General features: G+C 34.0%; 1 protein-coding gene across 1 annotated transcript in view; it reads left to right on the forward strand.

Moving 5' to 3' along the window:
* Nucleotides 1-14,357: 14,357 nt before the first annotated feature.
* The window catches only part of LOC124931932 (SAGA-associated factor 29 homolog A-like), a 28,901-nt gene continuing 18,329 nt past the window's right edge, over nucleotides 14,358-24,929 (forward strand). The window contains exons 1-2 of the mRNA XM_047472522.1: nucleotides 14,358-14,642; nucleotides 14,911-15,180. Of these exons, the coding sequence (XP_047328478.1) occupies nucleotides 15,066-15,180 (115 nt within the window). The 5' untranslated portion in view covers nucleotides 14,358-14,642; nucleotides 14,911-15,065. The remainder of the gene's footprint in view (nucleotides 14,643-14,910; nucleotides 15,181-24,929) is intronic.

Raw genomic sequence — 24,929 nt, forward strand, 5'->3', positions numbered from 1 at the left:
CGAGGGCGTGTTGAATAAACTTTAATTAATAAGGTATTTAGTTTTTTGATGTTTAATAATCCTAGAGTAATAACTAGGGGTGAGTGGGATAACCAAGAGATTTGGGTAGGAGCTATTTAATATGCAGAATAATTTTGTTTTGTAATTTGAAGAGTCAAGCATATGAAGAGTCTATGCTTTCCTATAAAGAGTTGTAAAAATCTATTTGAGATAATAAGAAAGATATATTTTGGCATCTTGTTATCAACAAATTGGTATCAGAGCTATTGTGTGTGAGGTGAGCGTGAGAAAACTTGTTAGTCTCAAAAGAGAACGCCGCGGTGTGCGCTGGCCGAGAGAGAAAAATAAGAGCGATCGAGAGCCTTATGAGGTGTGTGTGTTGAGTGTAAACACTTGAGAGGAATGGCAGGTCTAACCAATGGCATCCCGCTACCCAAGTTGACAAAAGGCGTCAACTACGACAACTGGAAGGTGCAGATGAAGGCCCTTTTCGGTTCCCAAGATAACTGGGATGTGGTCGAGACTGGGTATGAGGAACCGGAGAACACAGATGGGTATTCAAATGCCCAGTTGAACGCGTTGAAGGTCGTTCGAGCTAAAGATAGGGCGGCTCTATATCTACTATACCGATCTGTCGACGAATCTGGTTTTGAGAAGATAGCTGACGCAAAATCTTCCAAAGTGGCATGGGATATACTCGAAATAGCAAACAAAGGAGACGAACGGGTGAAGCAAGTCCGACTTCAAACCCTAAGGGGCGATCTGGAAAACATGAGGATGAAAGAGTCTGAAAGCGTATCTGAGTTCATTACTCGAGTGGAGACCGTGGTGAACAAACTAAATCGGAATGGTGAGAGTCTTTCATCAAACCGAGTTGTTGAAAAGATTCTGAGGTCATTGACAGATAGTTTCGAAAATATTGTGTGCGCAATAGAGGAATCTAAGGATCTATCAACGCTCACCATTGAAGAGCTTGCTGGGTCCTTGGAAGCGCATGAGCAGAGAAGGAAAAACAAGAAGGGGGAGTCTCTTGAACAGGCTCTCCAGGCGAAGGCGACAATAAAAGAGGAGAAGGTGCTTTATGCTCAGAGTACCAGAGGCAGAGGAAGAGGCAGAAGCCTAGGTGGTAGAGGAAGAGGTGGACGAGGAAGTGAGCAAGTCGGCCAACAGAACTGGCATGGCAGAGGTCAAGCTCGGGGTGGCCGGATAAACACAAATAATAATATTGAGTGTTATAACTGTGGAAAGAATGGACATGTTGCCAAGGATTGTTACTCGATAAAATGTTACAATTGCGGAAAGCTGGGTCATATTTCCAAAGATTGTAGATCCGAGAAGAAAAAGGAGGAACCAACAAACTTTTTTGCTGAGAAAGAAGATGAAGGGTTGTTGCTGGTGACAAAAATTCCAGAAACTGAGATCAAACCAAGCTGTTCTGATAACTCATTTTGGTACTTGGATACCGGGGCAAGTAACCACATGTGCGGCGACGAGAGCTTATTCAAAATACTCTCAAAGGTGGAGTCCGGATCCATTTCTTTTGGCGATGCTTCAAAAGTAGCCGTCAAAGGTCGAGGAACGATCAGGTATCAGCAGAAAAATGGGGGAATCGGAGAAATCAGAGATGTTTACTACGTACCTGATCTCAAAAGCAACATACTGAGCATGGGACAGTTGATGGAGAAAGGGTACTCGGCTATAATGAAGGACCGAGAAATGCAACTGAAGGATAAACTTGGGAGACTCATTGCCCAGGTAGAAATGAAGAAAAACCGTATGTACAAACTTGAGCTTAAAATAGTTCAAGATAAATGTATGCAACTTGATCTAGAGGATGAGGCCATGAAGTGGCATTATCGGTTCGTTCATCTTCACTTCGGAGGGTTGAACGAGCTGGTGAAAAAGGAGATGGTGCTTGGAATGCCTAACATTATATTCGAAAAGAGTTTCTGTGAAGAATGTGTGATCGGGAAACAAGCGAGGTCTTCTTTCCCAAGCAGTTCTGAATACAGAGCAAAGGAGCAACTCGGACTCATTCACACAGATTTATGTGGGCCAATAACTCCAGAATCATTTAGTGGTAAAAGATACTTCTTTTCTTTAATTGATGATTTTTCGAGAAAGACGTGGGTTTATTTTCTGAAGGAGAAGTCAGAAGTGTTTGAAAACTTCAAGAAATTTAAAGTGATGGTGGAGAAAGAAACAAACAAAGTTATCAAAGCAGTCCGATCTGACAGAGGAGGTGAGTTCACTTCTAACGAGTTCAACAAATACTGCGAAGAACATGGAATCAAGCGTTTCTTGACTGCTCCATATTCTCCGCAGCAAAACGGTGTAGCAGAACGAAAGAATCGAACTATACTCGATATGGTTCGATCTATGTTGAAAGGAAAGAATATGCCGAAACAGTTTTGGGCAGAGGCAGTGCAGTGCGCAGTTTATGTGCAAAATAGATGTCCACATGCCAAGCTAGGAGAGAAGACACCTCAAGAGATTTGGAGTGGTATGAAGCCGAGTGTCTTTCATCTCAAGGTATTCGGTAGTGTGGCCTATGGGCAAGTACCAAGTCAGCACAGGACAAAGTTAGAAGATCGAAGCAAGAAGTACATATTTATCGGGTATGATGAAAAATCTAAGGCATATAAATTGTTTGATCCTATTAATAAGAAATTGGTGGTGAGTCGAGATGTTCACGTGGAGGAATCAATGACATGGAACTGGAGTAACACGATCGAGGAAGAAACTAGTTCAGAGGCTGTTATGCCTCCGATATCAACAACCACCGAGCTTTCAGAAGATGAATCTGAGCCTCTACAACCCAGAATGAGAAGTCTACGGGAGATATATGACACTACAAATGAAGTCCACATTGTATGTCTTCTCGCCGACTCAGAAGATTTGAATTTTGAGAAAGCTGTACAAGACGAGAAATGGAGATTGGCTATGGATGAAGAAATTGGGGCAATTGAACGCAATAAAACTTGGGAGCTAACCGACCTTCCTGAAGGAACTCGACCCATTGAAGTAAAATGGGTGTACAAAAAAAAGATAAATGTCGAAGGAGAGGTTGAGCGTTATAAGGCTCGACTTGTGGTGAAGGGCTATAGACAAAAGGAGGGAATCGATTATGATGAAGTTTTTGCTCCTGTCACGAGAATGGAGTCAATCCGACTTCTGATCTCGTTAGCTGCTCAAAACCAATGGCCAATTCTACAGATGGATGTGAAATCAGCATTTCTAAATGGAGTGTTGAAGGAGGAGGTGTACGTCGAGCAACCACTTGGGTATATGAAGAGAGGTGATGAGAAGAAGGTGTTGAGATTGAGAAAAGCCCTCTATGGGCTGAAGCAGGCTCCTCGTGCTTGGAATGAGAGAATTGACGAGTATTTCAAGAAAAATGGGTACCAGCAATGTCCGTACGAGCATGCCTTGTACACAAAGAAATCAGAAAATGATATGATGGTAGTCGCTCTTTATGTCGACGACCTCATATTCACCGGAAGCAACACAAAACTGATTGAGGAGTTCAAGGAGGTAATGAAGAAGGAGTTCGAGATGACAGACTTAGGTTTGATGAAATATTTTCTTGGCCTAAAAGTGAAGCAGTCAGAGGAAGGGATTTTTATATCCCAAGAGAGGTATGCGCTTGAAATTTTAAAAAAGTTTAAAATGGAGGACTGCAACCCAGTTTCAACTCCAATGGAACCAGGCACTAAACTCTCAAAGTTTGATGGAGGAGAACGGGCTGATGCTGGGAGATATCGAAGCTTAGTCGGAAGTCTAAGGTATCTTACAAGCACGAGACCCGACCTAATGTTGAGTGTTGGGATAACAAGCAGATTCATGGAGGATCCAAGCTATACACATTGGAAGGTTTTGAAGAGAATTCTGAGATATGTTCGAGGAACTCTTTCACTTGGTATTTTCTATTCAAAATCAGATAACTACCGATTATTAGGTTACTCTGATAGTGATTGGTGTGGTGATGTTGATGACCGGAAAAGTACTCCGGGTTATGTATTCCTACTCGGAAATACGGCTTTTACTTGGTTGTCAAAGAAGCAGCCTATTGTAACTCTGTCGACCTGCGAGGCAGAGTATGTGGCGGCCTCTTGGAGTGTGTGTCATGCAGTATGGCTTTCAAATTTACTAAAGCATTTGGGAGTGATCCGAGACGAAGGGACTGTGATTCGAGTTGATAACAAGTCGACGATCGAGTTGGCAAAGAATCCAGTTAATCACGGAAGGAGCAAGCACATTGACGTCCGATTTCATTTCATTCGAGAACAAGTCAAAGAAGGAAAGGTTAAGTTGGAGCATGTTGAAAGTCGAGCTCAAGCCGCTGACATATTCACCAAGCCATTACCGACCACACTGCTGGAGAGTTGTAAAAGGCTGATTAGAATGAGAGATGGGAAGAATATTTAAGTTTAAGGGGGAAATTTGTTGAATAAACTTTAATTAATAAGGTATTTAGTTTTTTGATGTTTAATAATCCTAGAGTAATAACTAGGGGTGAGTGGGATAACCAAGAGATTTGGGTAGGAGCTATTTAATATGCAGAATAATTTTGTTTTGTAATTTGAAGAGTCAAGCATATGAAGTGTCTATGCTTTCCTATAAAGAGTTGTAAAAATCTATTTGAGATAATAAGAAAGATATATTTTGGCATCTTGTTATCAACAGGGCGAGGGCGACGATGATTCAGTACTCCCATTTCTGCTACCATAACACAAAAACAAAAACATGATGAAGAAAAAGATTATGAATCTTCTTTGCTTCATCATGATGATGCTCGATCGATCGATTAATCCTCTTAACCCAAGAATCCAAAACAGGAATTTGATAAGCAATTTTTCTAATCAAATCATCGATCGAGATCTGTGTCCAAATGTAATCGGAAAGAAAGGAATGAGATAACCTGATTAGCGGACTTCAAGAATCCGACGCCCCTTGCAGACCGACTGTTTCTTATGGCTCGCGGATGGGAATCCTCCAGGACAGCGCCGATAAGCCACCATCCCTAAAGACAGCGCGACTGCGGAAGTCCACCAAACCCCAACGCCGCAATGATGATGGAGAAGAGGAATAGACATGGAGGTCGGCATTTGGTTGCCAGGCACAACTTAATCGGTCGGAAATTTGTTTGCCAATCGATTCCAATGAAGACGGGCTTATATACGGGTGAGAGAGATATCTTATAGATAGTTTTTATAGATTTACTTAAGATTTAGGTTTTGCTTATTTGTTGCTTTTAGGTTTAGATTAAGATTTACGAAATTTTCTGTTAAGATTTTTTTTTGAATTATTTTGGTTTTTTTTTAATTTTCTGTTGATTGAGAATCTTTATAATATCTTTTCTTAGATCTCAAAAACATTTTATTATTATTATTATTATTATTATTATTATATATATTAATGTTTTTAAAATATTTAAATTTAATATATATATATATATATAATTAAATATAAAATGTTATATGAGTTTTTATTATAATTTCAATTTTTTAATTTTTTAGATTAAGTTACATAATATTAATAATTTAATATATATATGTATAATTTTATTTTTATATATAATAAAAAATAATAATAATAAAATATAGAATTGTAATTTATCTCAATTCCTATATTTTGAAAATTATATAATTATAATTCAATCTTAATTTTCTATGTTTATAAAATAAAATATTATAAAAGTAATTTTAATATATATTATTTAATTTTTTTAAATATTAGTTTGACAAAACTAATTAAGATCAATTTTTTTTTTTAAGTTTCGATTTTTATTGAAAATATATCAATTCAACATGTTAACTTAATATATTAAAAAAAATATATATATTGGTTCGATATTTTAACTTCCTAAATTCAAAAATAAAATATCGGTTCAAAATATTAATTTCTTAAATATATTTTCATGTTTTTGACACGTTTAACATATTTTGACATGTTTAACACGTTTTTACACGTTTTTCACGTTTTTGACATATTTAACACGTTTTCACACTGAAAACACATTTTCACACGTTTAACATGTTTTTCACGTTTTTGGCACGTTTAAACATATTTTTGGCATATTTAACACATTTTTCACAAGTTTTACACATTTTTTGTACGTTTAATACGTTTTTAACATGTTTAACACGTTTTGGCACGTTCAACACGTTTTGGCACGTTCAACACGTTTTGACAAGTTCAACACATTTTTGGCACGTTTAACATATTTTTAGCACATTAAACACGTTTTGGCACATTTAACACGTTTTCACATTTTTTGCACATTTAACATGTTTTTCACGTTTTTGGCACGTTTAACACGTTTTTGACATTACAACACGTTTTGGCACATTTAATACGTTTTTGGCACATTTGACAAGTTTTAACACGTTTTTGACACATTTAACATATTTTTGGCACATTTAACATGTTTTGACATGTTTAACGACACATTTAACACGTCTTGACACTTTTGACACATTTTGACACGTTTTATACGTTTTTAACATGTTTAACACGTTTTGGCCCATTTAACATACTTGTGAAACTTTTAAAAAAATTTGTCCGTTTAATTTATTTTTTGCTCCGTCTAATATTTTTTTGACATTATTATACCTTTTTTTATCCGTTTAACATAATTTTAATTTTTTGATATTATTTTAATTACTAAATTAGTTGAAGTACGATTTCTTTCTTTGATTCGTGATAATCAAATTGGAGATAAATGTAAAGCTTAAAAAAATATAACGTAAAATTTGAAGCTTGAAAAACTTAAATGAAATTGAGCTTCGAAAACCCTATTTTTGTCATTTTGGTTGCACAAACGAAAAGACGTGACTAGTAAAGAGCAACCGAAAGGCAATAAAAAGAACGCAAACAACGGAAGATCCACCGCCAGAAGTGAAGAAGAAGAAGAACACGAGGCAAATGAATAGCAATAAGAATAGAAGAAGAAGAAGAAACGCAAGGAGATGCAACTGGTAGAGAGACTCTTTTTCGATGAGCGGGAAACGCATTTTCATTTTTTTTCCTCCACCGTGACAGACATGTGACATATCACGTCGGATTTATTGTTTCACTCTTAGTGTCAGTCGTTGCCATCCTCATCCCTCTTATAAATAATATAAATACAATAACAAAAATCAGCTCGGAATTTGAGCTATCAAATTTGGGTCCATAAAATTTTTAATGGGCTCATATTAACATCTACCAAACATATATTAGTCCAGTTGAGACCTTAGATAAAACTAGAGATCGCCATGGTATTGGCCTGTCAGGTAATACTCCATACAAATATCTTATCCTTGCATTATATTTTATTATTTTACTTCATATTATTATATTTACTTTCTTTATTTTAACAAATTATATGGTCGGTTTAATTATAGACGGAAATTGATAGTATTCTATACTATTTTTTTAAAATACAAAATGTTTTAATTTAAATATGGACAATAAGTAAAATAAAAAGGAAATGGTCAAATACAACTTCCATGGATGATGGGCCAATCATCTACTATTTTAATGGGTAAAAATTAAAGTTATAGTTAGAGGGTTGGAATAATGATTACAACTTCATTTTTTTAAAGAAAAATTGGTTAAAACACACCAAATTTCACAATTGTAGAAAAAGAAACTGCATTATCATTTGTTTATGAAATAGTCGTGGTAGCATGAATAAATAAAGTTGAAATGATAACTATAAGTTTTGATGATGAATTTTCAAGTATATTTTTTTTATAGGATGCTAAATTATATTATATATATATATATGACATGAATACATGATTGATTCCTTTTAACCAACTATTATATTTCTAGTGGTTAAAAATATTAATGATTGAATATTAATAGTCTATTATCTTTTATAAATATTTTTTAATAGTGTAGAAATATATATATATATATATATATATATATATATATATATATATATATATATATATATATATATATATATATATATATATATATATATATATATATATATATACCAATATTCTTTGGATATTTGGATATTTGGATGAAAAATTAAAAAAACGATGTGAATATTAGTGAAGCAGAGATGATATAGCACATAACAAAAAATAATTTAAATGTCTAAAATTCTTTGATCAACAAGTGAATTACATAAAAATAACTTGATTTACCAGTATTTTGAGTCTCTTATGTGTTAAACTTGTTTTGAGTTGTTATTTTTGTTGGTGATTTTTTTGATAAATATTTTTAGTTGGTCTTACTTATAACAAAATAATGTCTAAATTGAACTGAATTATTTTTTATAAGTTTTTAATATTTAGTTGTGATTTAATCGATTAATTAGATTAATAAAATAATTTTATCCTTTAAAAAATATAAAAAATATTGTTTAGATAAGGTATATGGCATGGTACACGTTTGATTATATCTTTTAGATAAGGCCAATTATGAGGATCAATGACAAAACTAGTCAATAGCTTATATTATCATATATCTTTTTAGATTTTGATAATTAAATAACTATGTCACACTAATTATAATATACATATATACTATACTCCTATATATTATATAAATATAGAAGTATCGTGATCTAACTTTCAATTTTTTTAGAACATATAAATGTAGTACAAACCGACCCTTCTAAGGAAAATAAGGGTGACCTAAGTACCTAATCCTAACCTAAGATAATTAAATATATTGTAAACTCTATTGTATATATTAATACCATATTTCCCACAAGCCTATATAAGACTATAAAAACCGTCACAATGAATAATACAAAATTAAACTCATATATATAAAAATAAATGGTCCAATTTCTATATACAATCGAACTCTGAGTTGAGCCATTTAGGGTTCAAACTATTAAACATTTAACCATCTCATGGTTTTTCTTCAAATGAACATTCATTCTGTTGTCACTTAGTATATTACTTTGACCCTTGAAATAACACTTTTTTAAAATTAAACACTCTCCTCTTTCACATTCTCTATCGAGCATTGACCTTCATCTTCTACTCCATCAAACCCCATTTTCTTCAAAGCACCACCCTTTTTTCAATTTTTTATATGTAATTTGTATTTGACTGTATTCTCTTTAAAGTATTGAGTTCCGTACAAGTCTATTCATTCACATGTGTATTTATTTTGGCTTTAACCATTACTAGAAGAAATAAAATCTTCTAGTTAATTGATTTTTCTTACTTTTTATAGGTTTTATTTTGTTATTTTAGACCTTTAATTCTATAAAGCTTGAAAAATGAAATATTTCATTTTGGTTTTGACATTTGAATATGATATAATTAGTTGTTAGGACTTAAGACAAAAGTGGGGTCCCAAGAAAGGTGGTGTTTTGAAGAAGAAAAGAAGAAGAAAATGGTATGACGAGAATTAGATGAAGCTTGATGGAGAATGTGGAAGAGTTGATCATATAAAAAAAATTATTTTAAGGGTTCAGGTAATGTGATAAGTGGAAATTAAATAAAAACAAAATAAAGTAATTTCAATTAAAACAGACTATTGAACATTTATTTAGGAAAACTTCAAATTACAAACATGTTAGAGCTCCAAATGATTTAACTTAAAGTTCGAACCTTATTTAATAAAATGTTTTAAATTTAAACCCAAATAATAATTTAGTAAAAAATGTATTCTGAACGGAAAAATTATGGTTTCAAGCTTTTCGTACCATAATTATTTAAATAAATAAAAAAATTGATTTTTATGCAAAAGAGTCTATCATTTGTCTTAGTGTAGGTGGGGACTTGTTTGATTCCTTTAAATTCAAGTTATTATCTTAATTTGAGTAAATTAAAAATAAAACATATTTTGGAGGCAAGAAAAAAAAAAGGTCCTATTGATCTCGTAGTATTGATCTCTTAAGGATGATGATCTGGATCTGATATGGCTTGTCTAGCTAGCTGAAGAAATTTTGATGGATGAAAAATAGAATTTAATTTAATTTATATAAATTTAATATCTTAACATAGTTTTAATAAATTTTATGCAAGTCCAAACATTTTATGGAAGATTCCATATAGGTGAAATATTTGTGAGAGAAAAAAATAAAACAAAAGTTTTTGTCTTCACACAGCCAAAAGGTTAAGTTTATTTTTTTTATGGATTGTTCTTTTATAGTATCTCATCATTACTTGTTTAAAATCATTAGCTACACATTTCTATCAATGTCGAAGTCGTAACCCTGATTTTATATAAAGACTCTTACTTGTGATTTTATTAACAAAATTTGTATTTTATCACTGAACTAATTAAGTCTTAAATAATTTATGCGATAAGAATGATTTTTAAGAGATCAAATATCACAGTTTAACAAAAATAAAAATAAAATTGATTATATATAATTTTTCATAAAGTGAATTCATTTGAAGTTTTTTCATAAAGAAGTTTATCTAGTATTAATAATTTTATTGTTACCTTCTCTAACTCACACTTTCAAGATAATTATATTTTGAGTATTTTTGGTTTTTTAATTCAAAAAATATTTTTTTTTATTAAGTTATTATAATTTTAACCATCCTAACTTAATTAATTAATTAAAATATTTAAAAAGTTTATTATAATGATATTAATTTAAATTTAAATTTTAATATAAAAGGACATTTTGATAATTTATTCTACAAGTTTTTTAAACCCGATAAAAATCCAAAAAATAACTAAGACCAAACAAGTTCTTAGAGATTTTTTTTATTTGTACCTGGTTGCACATGTTGTACGGATGGGTAGAAGTTGCGTGTTTTGGAGACCAAATCATTTAATTTTATCATATTATTATATATATTATTTCAATGTTACAAGTTACATTCACCTTAATTTCAATTTAAAAGATCAAATAATTATTAATGAGTGACTTCTTTTATTTGTTTTTGTATTAGTGGCTCATTTTTATGTTACCAACTTAATTGAATTTTTAGGTTAAATTATTATTATTTTTTATTTTTAATATTAGTATATTATATGTTTATAATATTTCTTAAAAAATATTGTAAATTAATAAAATAAAAATCAGTGATAATTTTGATGAGATAAGATTTTTTTTTGATAAAAATACTTAAATGTTATTAATATATAATAATAAAATAATAAATAATTATTTAAAATATATAATATTTTAGTATTTTATATAATAAATTAAATATTTTAATAAATAAAAATATTCCAATATCCCTCCAATTCACGAATCTCTCAAGGTGAGGGCCTCTAGCTCTAACATCTCCATCAATTTTACCTAACAAATAACATACTACATATGAATTTGTAAATAATGAAAATATAAATATTTAAAGAAAAGATTATGTACCCATAAATTAATTACCCTATCAATTTTCTCTTACACACATAAAAGTTATTAATAGAATTCATAGAATTTTAATTTTGATTTACTTTTTATCTAGTAGTAATATGTTAACAATATTATTAAGACAAGATATTGTAAAAATATAATTAAAATATTATTATACCTTATATGCATAATTAACATTATTATTTTCTATAAATACATCATTTCTAGGTAAATTAGAATACTGTTTATAAGTATATAAATATAGAAGTCATCTTAACATTCATTCTCACACTCTCAAATATTTTTTACAATTTTGACTTTCCTTTCTTCAGTCCATCTAGCCTTTTAAGGATCATCAATAATGCACTTATTTTATATTTTCAATTTAGATGAAGATGTATATAGATTGACATAATAGTATATATTAACGAGATACTATTATATCTATTAATCAAGTTAATTGGATTGTCTCCTTATCTTGAATCAACAAGTAATCCCTCAGACACATTCAAAAATTCTCCAACTTGCCCTCTATTATTGTTAATTAATTTGTCATTATTTTCAGTAGTTAAAGAGAAAAAAGATCGATACTTATAGTAAATGTTTTTATCAAGTATTAATGGTTATAATTTTACACTTTAGACGAATACGATAAAGAAATTCAAGTGTTTCGAGGTTTATGATATGTTGTAAGTATCAATAGTAAGATATATGTTTATGATAGCTTATATAGTTTAATTGTGAGTTAGTAAGATTTCTCTATATTTGTGTTTAATGTTGTAACATATTTTTTCAACTTTAACAAGTTTAAAGACATGAACATCAAACTCATGTATACCTTAATCTATGTAATTTATGATACAACTATATAAAGCATCATAGACATATAACTTTTTATTAATACATATCGTATCATAAACTTCAATAACTCGTATTTTCTCATTCTATTCATGTTTATTTTAAGTGTGAGATTATTACATTTTCACTTCTTGATAATTACATCATTGTCTAAACTTGTGTTCTATTTCTTATCTTAATTACTCTAAATTTAAATAAGACTTATAATTCTGAGTGAGTGTGTCAATAAATGAAGACATGTTGATTGAAAAACAACATTATTGACTAGAAGGAGTAGATATTTGTTAAATAAATTGTTAATTACCTCAGTATTATGGATGAGAACTTTGGGAAGCCACATGAAGCATGATAGGTGTAATCCTAATGTTATTGTGTAGAAGAGGCTATCTTATGTTCATTTAGAATATTCCTCTCAACTTAGAAGTGAAAATGATTCATTTATTTGTTTTTTTAACAATCCTATGTTAACTTGCAAATATGAGTTATTGTTGATCAAGACATATTAATAATAATCCATTTTTTCATTAGATTAACGTTAAATTGTTTATATTTATGAGTTCAAAGAGAAAATAATTTTTTAACTTTGTACACATGTAAATTTGAAGCTTGTATTATGAAAATATGAAAATAAATTATAAAGAGATTTAACAATTATGTAATTATTATTTTTCAAAGGATAAAACACAATTCATTAATATATTAAATTGCAAATATCACAATAATTGTTAAAGAATAAGTTAAAAATCTGTTTAGTTCAAATTGTGACATGAATTATTATAAATTATCCAACATATTAATCAATATAAAATATCAAAAATATTTGTGATCAACAAAAATTAAAAAATTAACTTAAGGCTATTCCATTAGATTAAGGTGAAATTAAAAAAACTATAATATGCAAGAACAAGAATAATAACCCTATTTCGGGTAATAGATTTCTTTTGAAATCCTTTCCAACCATTGAAAAGTTATTATCAAATTTCTGTACTGCTCCCATTCGAAAAAGATACTCGTTAGTTAAGTTTAATAATGCAATAATTGGCAAAATAATTTTACCCATCCTATAAAACAACTTTTGTCACATTGTCCACCTCAAGTCTTTGAGTTTCAAATCTTTTGTCTTCTTTTGGATTGTCTCATTTTGAATGTAATTTTGCAATGATCTTCAATATATTTATCATCATTCCAAAAAATAAGCAACTCTTCTTCTAAATTAACTAATTACCATTACAAGTGAGAAAATGTTCAATTACAATGGAATTTCAATAGTCTTGTCAAGAATGTGGTGACTAAGAATTGGTTAAAGGCTATTTCTCTTTCTCTGGGAGGTCTACAACTTAATTATTTATTATTTGTTGATGGTTCCCTCCAATTTGGTTGATCCAAAACTAGGTTGCTACATTGGTTGGTTGGAAATCTATCCTCTAAAACACAAAATTGGAAAGTTAATACTCCTATAACAAAGGTTTGTTTAAATGTGTTCTTTAAGCTCACAAACCATCTTATCTAATTGGATGAAAAATATTTGGTCTGGTCTCATTTCAAACTTAGTTGTAATTCAATGATATATTTTCAATTAGGTATGCTTATTTTACGCGAAGTATCAACATCGAAAAATGGAATATAACCATTACCTAATTTTCCCCACATCTAAATTTTATAATTTCCTTAGTGAAATCTGTTTTAATCTAAGATTTTAAATTTTTATGAAAATTTATTCATAATATACTCCTTACACGTTCTTTTTTTTAACATCCTCGAATTATTATTTGACATTTTGAAGTGGAAAGCAATAAACATTCACTTTTTTTTTGTCGTTAGTAGCGGACTAAACAAATTTGACATCATCATACAAATTTGACCTCCAATTGAGTTAAACACGAAATTTCTGTAAATTAGATTAGTAAACAAGCTATTACACTATATTATGATTATGATTCCTAAAGATGATTATGTACACAATATCCCCTTCAAGACTGATTAGAGAGATTTTTTAGGTATTATTATTTTATTTTATTTTTGAGAAAAAAATGGATTTTTGTTTCAATCTAATATTAATCAAATATCTTAAATTAAATTATCCATAATTGAATTAATTGAAAAAATAATCAATTTAAAAACATATTATAGAATTAAAAAAATAGGTAAGAAAGGAAATCCCTAAATTTAACCCACGCAAATCGTTCCAATTTGAAAATTCTGTCAGGAATCCCAAAAAGTCAGATTTCGCTTCAAATTTAGACCTTCCTTTCTCTTTCTTGATTCCACCGATATCTTCTCACTGTCCAAACTAGCAATTCGATCGAGGAGTAGGCTTTTGGAGGAAGATGAAGAAGAGAGTTTCTGTTGCTTTCTCGAAACATCAACCAGTAGACTACGAAGATGTCTTCAGTACCTGATGTTGCTGGAATTGTGGATAACTCCAAGGAACTCGATCGGCTACGGAAAGATCAGGAAGAGGATCTCATTTCCATAAATAAATTGCACAAGAAACTTCAATCCAGTGAGTAGTTATCTCAAAACCTTACTTTTCTCAATCTCGTCTTCAATTTATGTTCGTATTTTAAGGCTTTTTTGATATAAATGAAGTTAAACTTAGAGTTACTTTATAGTTGGACTTTATACAATGATTTAGATGAACATATGGATTATGAATTTGTCTTCTCTTGATAAAACCTTTTGAAGAAATAGTTAATATTTTCGCTTTTATTGTCTTTGTTTAACCCCCTTGCATTGTAATTTTATTTTCTCTTGTTGCTAATGTAATGCAGCACCTGAGATGGTTGAGAAGCCTGGGGATAACACCTTGGCAAATCTTAGGGTTTTGTACACTCGAGCTAAAGAGCTTTCTGAAAGTGAAGCAACATATGTTCATTATTGGAAGATTCTATAATTTCAATTGAGCTAATATCATCTTGTTTGCATAATGTTCTATGCCGAAATTGATTTTTTGAATTGGCTGCAAATATCAGGTCATTTGATAAGTCAACTGGAAACACTAATCCCATCTGGACAACCTGGGCAGCAACGAAGAAGAATAGGTGACCAAGATAATTATTTTATAATCCATGTTGCTACATTGGTTCTACTACTCAGTTATACTGTAGTTTTTTATGTGATAACTGAACTACAATGTTCAAAAGCATTTTGGGTAACATTTCAGAAGTAGTTGTTTTAAAGAAAACTTTATGACTAAAATCCTGTCTGTGAGTTTGTCAGTATATGGAATGATCATCATAGTGCACTTGTATTTACTGTGATACTTAGATCATAGTAGTCTTATTAGTTTGCAGGTGCATCAGTTTTGTAGTTTTTTCTTACGATGTTTTGGATTTGCCTAAACATGTATAAATGAGAGTAAAAGCAAGAAGGAAGACCAAAACATGTTTAACTAGTATGCTAAATCAGGAAATAAACTTATTGATAGAATCGACTTTATCAATAGAGACGGGGGTCTGGCGATTGATGAATGCTTATGAAAAACGGTTTGAAATAAATCTTGTTAGGAATTTAATTCGCTTTCTATTCTACACAAACCCTTGTAAACACTTGAAACAGAATCAAGGCGGAATTGTTTACTTAGGTTTGAAACTCAAGATGAATAATGTGAAGATGACAGAAATGAAAAGACACAGCAGTTTGTTTATGGATGTTCGGAGCAAATTCTCCTACGTCACCCCTTCTTCCAACCACCGGAAGGATTCACTATAATATGATTCGAATCAAATATAGTTTGCACACACTTAGCTCACTATTGAACAGAACACACTTTGCTCAATTTACAAGATGAAGAATATCACTCAGCTAAAGGTGTTTTTGATTATAGCTCTCTCTTGATTCACACACAGTACAATCAGGAAAACAGCTTACAGCTTCAATATTCAAAGAATAGATTTCTCAGTAGTTTCAGTGAGCAAGATGATCGACAGATTGTTGTGTTGTTCTCTATTTGTCCGTTGTCTTTGAGATTTGATAAATACTAGACAGAGACTAACGGTCGAATCTTCAGAATGATACGTGGCACTCTTCCATTGGAAAACCTACATAGTACACAGCAGGTTATGAGCACAGGGATCGTGGCCGTACACCAACTGGTAGTGCGCCGAATATTCCATCAGAGATGTACCTATAAAACAAGTAATGTGAGGGAAATTCTCTTACGTGACATTCGTTGGTTGGTTGCATATAACTATCGTACTGATCTTCACTAGAAAGTGGAGCAGGAGTAGAGTACATCTATAGCACGTGGGTAGACGGGTGCTAGCTTCAAGCATACTGCTTAAACATAGCATTAGACGTATTTCAGTTAGACGACCTCGTCTAATAAAATCAAACGTCCCCGTCTAAGAGCAGAATTCATTAGACCACATGGTCTAATGGGATTAGACTTACGTCTAATTACAATCACTTCAGACTAATTTGAAGGAGTTAGACTACCCGTCTAACTTTCACCAATTAGACTACACGTCTAATCTTTCACAAACCATTAGACTGCACGTCTAACTCTACGAGTTAGACCGCACGTCTAATTCCGGTTCTACTTCAAACTTGTTTGAAGGAGTTAGACTACACGTCTAACTTTCAGGTTCTATTAGACAGCACGTCTAACTCCACGAGTTAGACTGCACGTCTAATTACGGCTCCATTAGACTGCACGTCTAACTCCACGAGTTAGACTGCACGTCTAATTACGGTTCTACTTTAGACTTGTCTAAAGGAGTTAGACTACACGTCTAACTTTAAGGTTTTATTAGATTGCACGTCTAACTCCACGAGTTAGACTGCACGTCTAATTACGGCTCCATTAGACTGCACATCTAATTACGGTTTTACTTCAGACTTGTCTAAAGGAGTTAGACTACTCGTCTAACTTTCTTTTTCCATTAAACTGTACGTCTAACTCCGCTGAGTTAGACTGCACGTCTAATTCCAAATATATTAGACTACACGTCTAACTCCACGAGTTAGACTGCACGTCTAATTCCGAATATATTAGACTGCACGTCTAACTCCGCTGAGTTAGACTGCACGTCTAATTCCGAATATATTAAACTGCATTCTAACTCCACTGAGTTAGATTGCAGGTCTAATTCCAAATATATTAGACTACACGTCTAACTCCACGAGTTAGGCTACACGTCTAATTCCGAATATATTAGACTGCACGTCTAACTCCGTTGAGTTAGACTGCACGTCTAACTCCGTTGAGTTAGACTGCACGTTTAATTCAGAATATATTAGACTGCACGTCTAACTCCGCTGAGTTAGACTGCATGTCTAACTCCGCTGAGTTAGACTGCACGTCTAATTCCAAATTCATTAGACTGCATGTCTAATTCCAAATTCATTAGACTGCACGTCTAACTCCACGAGTTAGACTACACGTCTAATTACGAGTTTATTAGACTGCACACATAAAATTACTCGTATAGAATTGTTCTACTTATTTTAGGTTATTTTAGGCAATGTCAGATTAGTCTCGAGTCTAACTCCACGAGTTAGACTGTGATAGAAAAATTAAGTAAGTTAATTTTTGGAAAACTGGCCACACATTACTTGTTTTGAATATTTATTCTAAATAATCAAAAAGGGAGAAATTGATAGAAAAATTAAGTAGATTAATTTTAAACCGGCCACACATTACATGTTTTGAATATTTATTCTAAATAATCAAAAAGGGAGAAATTGATAGAAAAATTAAGTAAGTTAATTTTTGGAACCGGCCAGACGAACTAAACAGTTGTCAACCTTCATGTGCAGGTACAGATCAAAACCGTATGAGCCGGTTGGCGTTTTAAAACCGGTTGCTACTATACTTCAAAGAAACCAGTTTCAAGTGATCAAGTTAAAGATCAAAGGAACCGGTTTTCACTTTCTCAAGCGACCGGTTAGTTAAGACAAAAACTTACATACCAACCGGATAATACTGCACAAGACACAAAAACCGGAAGGTTCAGAACAAAAGCCGAAAAATTCAAACTTCAAGAGTGACGCACCATGACGGAAGAAACGTGTCTTGAAAGAATAAAAGAAGATCACATCCGATCGGAAGCATGCGAGGAAAGCAATGATGCTTTATTGATCTGAAATTGACAACCGGAGGTGCATGCCCAACACGTGTCCAAATCTGAAAACCGGCTACGTCATCTTCTGCTCAGAGCTGCCTGCATGAATGCCAGGTGTTGATTAAAATGAAGCGTGCAAGCAACCTCTCTGCGTCAGGCGTGACAATGATCAACCAATCCAGAGGAGAGAGAAGAAAGTAACTGTTGGCTCCTCTCAGCTATAAAAGGGAGACGAAACGTCTTCATTTAATGCACCAAGTTACGAACACAGTTGTACATTACGGGTTACGAAAAGCATTAAGTTCTAGAGAGATAAACTGTCATATTCCCAAAACCGGTGTGTCTAAAACCGGAAGCTTTCTATTGTGTTGTGTTGAGTTGTTGTATTACATCAAAGTGTGAGTTTGGTGTAACCGGCGAGTAGCGAAGTTGGGCTCGACCGGAGGTATTGTTGTAACTATAAAAGTTAGTGGAGATCCTTCTCATAACCTGAGAAGAAGGGGTGACGTAGGAGGGTTTGCTCCGAACATCCATAAACAAATCCTTGTCTCGTGTTCTTTCCTTTGCTTTTATTTCATTATCTAACCTCAAACCAATCATACTCCTAAAACCGGTCACTCACATCCATAAAACCGACTCCTCCTAAAACATCATCTAAAGTTGCAAACGTTGCTTCAACCTGAAACAGACATTTCCGCCCTTGAACCCGGTTCAAGAGTCTGTGACAGTTTGTGCAGTGCTGAGAACGGTTATAGTCTCTAACCGGACTATCACCAAAGTGTGTGTGTTGTAAACGGCCACCCTTCCTGAAACCGGAAACACCCCGGTCCTCCAAGGGCGTCCCCGATCCTAACAAGTGGTATCAGAGCGAGGTTCTTAGCACTCATGCAATCAAAGAAGATGGGAAGCATGACCCACAGCGACAAGCCACCAATGCTAAACAGCGAAGCGTTTAGCAGTTGGAAGAAACAGATGTATCTACATCTGATTACGTTAGATGATGAGATGAGCCGAGTCCTGAAAGAGGGACCGATCAAGATCAACAAGGAGGAAAACCTATGGACGAGTGAAGATCGAAGACGGAGTAACCTGGACAACCACTACATGAGGCACATCTATAAGGCTATAGATAATAACACTCTGAACAAAATATCAGAGTGTGAAAATGCAAAAGAAGCTTGGGAAACGATTATTCAGATTCACGAGGGAAACGAAAGAACCAAGGAGAACAAAATCTTGGTAGCTACACAAAAATATGAAAATATAAGGATGAAACCGGGGGAAAATATGAAGGAATTCAGCAACCGGTTCACCAGTGTAGTCAACGAGCTTCAAACACTCGGAAAGAAGTATGATAACCGAGAAGTGATCATCAAAGCCCTAAGATCTTTGCCAAGCACGTGGGATATCAAGACCATGGTGATGAGAGAATCAAGCACCCTTGGGCAGATGAAGTTGCATGATGTGTTCGAGGATCTGAAAGCCTACGAATTCGAGATCAAGTCTCGGATCGAAGATGAAGCATCCACATCAACCGCAACTAGAGCTCTGGTTACATCGGTGGAACCGGCGGCTCAAGTATCAACCGCACCGGCTCCAGTCAAAAACACCGATCAAATTACCGAAGATGTGATGGCGATGCTAGCTCAGAAATTCGGAAAATTCATGAAGAAGAGCCAGCCACCATCTAATAATGATTTTAATTATAACTATGTAGATAAATCAAACAAGAGATGTTATAACTGTGATGGTTTTGGACATTTCAGGTCAGAGTGTAGAAAACCAAGAAGAGACGATAGAAAACCGGAAGGAAACTATCAAGGAAACAATTATCAAGGAAATAACTATCAAGGCAACCGGTATCGGGGAAACAACAACAACCAATGAAATGACTACCGAAGAAACGATGATCAACATGCTGATGAAGGAAAGGAAACTCAAAAGGCGCTCATTGCATCTGATGGTGGAAGCGAGTGGGCATACTCCGATAATGAAGATGGTGAAGAGAAAGTAACCTGTTTCATGGCAAACGACGAAGAGGTATTCAATTTTTCTTCTGATGAGTTTACCAAAGAAGATCTAGTTTCTGCACTCAACCAAATGGTTGCTGAGTTCAGAAACATATCTGCTTACATACCAACTCCAATAGAAACTAAAACCGAACAAATAAATAATGTATATGATAAAATGTGTGAAATCGAAACGTATGAACCGGATAAACTATTCTCAGATAATGAGAAGACAGTTCAACCGGTAACCGAAACCGATGAGCGAGCAATGTACGTCACGGCTGCGTGGGAGAGATCACGTCAAGCAGTGAAACAAATGTGTAACTACAAAAGACACCCGAAGTGTAGGTACGGTATCGGTTATGAACCAAATAAACAAAATAAAACAAAACAACCTAACGGGATAAAACTCACGAAAAATAATCTTCCATTTATAAAATTTGTCAAGAGTTCACAAACCGAAAATGACCTAAAACCGGAAGAAACGCTTAAGTATGTAAGTCCTAACGAATCTGAAAAATGGTTTCATCTTGAGAGAAGGAAAGTCAACCGGAAACCAAGTAAATCTAATAAAACCCGACATCAAAGAAGCTCATCACCACATAAGGCATTCTTGAGCAACAACCAAGAAGTTAAGCCAAATATTATCAAAACAATAACCGGGAAAGTAATCCGACTCATTCAAGTCTGGATCCCAAAGGGACTAATCAACCATGGACCCAACTGTATGTGGGTACCAAAAATGTGTAAATAATTGTTTGTTGCAGGTTATGAGGAGCAACCGGCTAAAGAATTCGGAATGGTACTTAGACAGCGGATGCTCAAGGTATATGACCGGAAACAAGGAGCTACTAACCGACATCAAGTACGAAACCGGAGCAGTCATCACATTCGGGGATAACTCAAAAGGTAAAACCGTGGGCAAGGGTAAGATTGTCCATGGTAATCTGTCTATAAATAATGTACTCTTAGTAGAAGAATTGCGCTTTAACCTGTTAAGCATAAACCAAATGTGTGATGTAGGATACAAAGTTGAATTTCATAAAAACTCATGTCTAGTCAAAGATCAAGATAATGACACTTTGCTAACCGGTAACCGGATAGGAAACATTTACAAAGTAAATTGGAAAACTGATTTCGAAAAACCTGTGTGTATGATAGCCGGAAATGATCCAAACTGGCTTTGGCATAAACGGTTAAACCACTTGAATTTTAAAACAATTAACTTTATTTGTTCCAAGGAACTAGTTCACAGTTTTCCAAACGTTAAGTTTTCAAAAGATAAAGTATGTGCTGCATGTCAAATGGGGAAACAAGTAAAATCATCTTTCAAAAGTAAAGGAAATTATCAATCTGAAAGATGTTTGGAACTCCTGCATATGGATCTGTTTGGTCCGGTTAAAGTAACTAGTTAAGGAGGCATGCATTATACTATGGTAGTTATTGATGACTATTCTAAATTTACTTGGGTTACTTTTCTAGCTTCTAAGAATCAGGCAACTCCAAACTTGATTAAACTGATCTTGAGAATACAAAATGAAAAATCCATTCGAGTAAACAAAATCAGAAGTGATAGAGGAACTGAGTTTATAAACAGTAACTTAACTACTTTTCTTGATGATTCCAGTATTAGGCACGAGTTGTCTAGTGCCATAACTCCTCAACAAAATGGCCTAGCTGAGAGAAGAAACCGAACTCTCAAGGAAGCCGCAAGGTCAATGATAGCTGATTCGGGTATCGCTCAAAAATTTTGGGCTGAAGCTATCAACACCGCTTGCTATACACAAAATCGATCTTTGGTAACTAAACGGTTTTCTAAAACTCCATTTGAAATCGATCAAGTCCCAAGTGTACGATATTTTCGAATTTTTGGCAGTAAATGTTTTGTTCACAATAACGACAAGAATTACTTGACCGCTTTTGATGCTAAATCCGATGAGGGAATAATGTTGGGATATTCAGCTGTGAGTAAAGCCTACAGAATATACAATACTAGGACTTTAACAGTTGAAGAAACCGCACACGTTGTTTTCGATGAATCGGTTGAACGAAACACTGCATTACCCTTCGACCTTCACAACAGAATGGAAAATTTCAATATCTATTCTGATGATGAAGACGAGGTTCCGGTTTTTAGACGCTTTGTCAAGGACCAAGCGGTTGATGCTGAAATTCAGTCTGATCAAGCTGCTTTACCGCAGAAAGTTGACGCTTCGGTTTCTACTGAAGAAATCGGTCGGTCTGACTCTATTCAACCTACCGATCAGTCTAACCTTGATCAGCCAGCTGAAAGCTTGGTAGACACGTCTCGGATTAACCTCAGAAGGAACAAAAATCATCCTCTTGAACTAGTAATAGGTAACATATCCTCACCCGTCCGAACTAGGCAACAAAATTTGGATCACTATGGAAACTCTGCTTTCATATCACAAATTGAGCCGAAAAAGGTGGATGAAGCATTGTCAGATCCAGATTGGATCTTGGCAATGCAAGAGGAATTAAACGAGTTTGAGAGAAATAAAGTCTGGTACCTAGTCCTTAGACCGAAAAACAAACCGGTTATAGGTACACGATGGGTATTCAGAAATAAACTCAATGAAGACGGTTTAGTTACGAGGAACAAAGCCCGGTTAGTGGCTCAAGGCTATAAACAGGAAGAAGGCGTTGATTTTGAAGAATCATTTGCCCCCGTAGCTAGACTTGAGGCCATTAGAATATTTTTAGCATATGCAGCTTTTAAAAACTTCAAAGTTTTCCAAATGGATGTTAAGAGTGCTTTTCTAAACGGAAAAGTAAATGAAGAGGTGTATGTTAACCAACCTCCAGGTTTTAAAAATCCAGAACACGAAAATCATGTTTACCGGCTGAATAAAGCCCTTTACGGTTTGAAACAAGCTCCAAGAGCTTAGTATGATACATTAACACAATTTCTATTTGATCACAAATTTACCATAGGTTCGGTAGACAAAACACTTTTCAAATTTGAAAGGAAGGAACAAATTTTACTTGTTCAGATCTATGTTGATGATATCATATTCGGATCAACCGATCCAAAATTATGTGACAAATTTTCGAAAATGATGACTGATAGATTTCAAATGAGTATGATGGGGAAATGAGTTTCTTTCTAGGACTTCAGGTTAAGCAGATGGAAACCGGAACCTTCATAAGCCAACCAAAGTACACAGCCGAACTACTAAAGAAGTTTGGGATGGATACATGCGCAGAAGCGGCTACGCCAATGAGTCCTTCCGTGAAGCTGGACAAAGATGATGATGGTCAAGCCGTTGACATCACAACATATCGAGGAATGATCGGATCGCTGCTATATCTAACAGCAAGTCGACCTGATATTCTGTTTGCGGTTGGAGTGTGCGGGAGGTTCCAAGCAAATCCAAAACAGTCCCATTATACGGAGGCCAAAAGAATTCTAAAATATCTAAAGGGAACTCAAGAAGTGGGACTTTGGTACCCAAAAGACTCAAGTTTTAACCTCATAAGCTACTCAGATGCCGATTACGCAGGATGCAAAATCGACAGAAAGAGTACAAGTGGAACCTGTCAGTTCCTGGGTGACCGGTTAGTCACTTGGAGCAGCAAGAAACAAATATCCGTTGCAACATCAACCGCAGAGGCGGAGTACATAGCAGCTGGAAGCTGCTGTGCACAACTTCTCTGGATCCAACAACAACTAAGGGATTTCGGAATAGAAGCCAAGGAGTCTCCAATCTTTTGTGACAACACCAGCGCCATAGCAATTACATACAATCCGGTGTTGCACTCAAGAACAAAGCATATCGATATCCGACACCATTTCATCCGGGAGCATGTTCAGGAGAAACACATCCGGCTGGAATATGTCTCAACCGAGCAACAAGTAGCGGATATATTTACAAAACCGCTACAGGAAACTAAGTTTTCTCACTTTCGAAATATCTTAGGACTTACTAATCTTAATCAATTGATATGATACTCATGCATGCATGTAATAAACCGGGATATGTGTTCAGGGAGAAACTAAAGCTTCTCAAAAACATATTCAGTTAGGCCATTAATAAATCAAATATGCTAACCGGGAGGAAGTCTCCGGTTATGCCCGATCACTTCATAATCTCGAATAAAATGTATGTTTACTATACGGTTGAAATAACCGGGCTGAAGTGGATAAGACAAATCCAAAGTTGAACAACTGTTGACATTAATCAACTTTTCTTCACAAACGGAAATATCCTACTAAAACCGGTCATGGAAAACCGCTTAGTACAAATGCATTCTGGTCTGATGGAATGAACTTTTCCGGTTAACCTGGGATGACTGACTGAGTTTTCATGCATATTTTGAAAAATGAAGCCTGTAATTAATAAAAACAAGTCTACCACAATCGAGATGACGACATGTGTCCATCATCAAGAGAGGGAGACTCACATCTTGTCAATGGATATTTTTCATCATTGCTATCTTGGTAATAATTAGATTTACCTTGGAAATAAACTATAGTTACTTCAACAAGTTAAGTCTATTAAGTAGCTGATGACATCATCAAGCATGCTCAAAATCTCATTAATACCAGCTGAACCCCGAGCTATTTAAACCAACTATGATCCTTCACAAAACTTCACAAGATCACTATTCACAAGTTTCATTCTTGAGATAAATTCTCTCTCTCAAAAACATGAACACCAACTCCTTAGCAAAGAAAATCCTATTGGCAGATTT

Source organism: Impatiens glandulifera, chromosome 1 (genome assembly GCF_907164915.1).
Source record: "Impatiens glandulifera chromosome 1, dImpGla2.1, whole genome shotgun sequence".
Taxonomy (NCBI): Eukaryota; Viridiplantae; Streptophyta; class Magnoliopsida; order Ericales; family Balsaminaceae; genus Impatiens; species Impatiens glandulifera.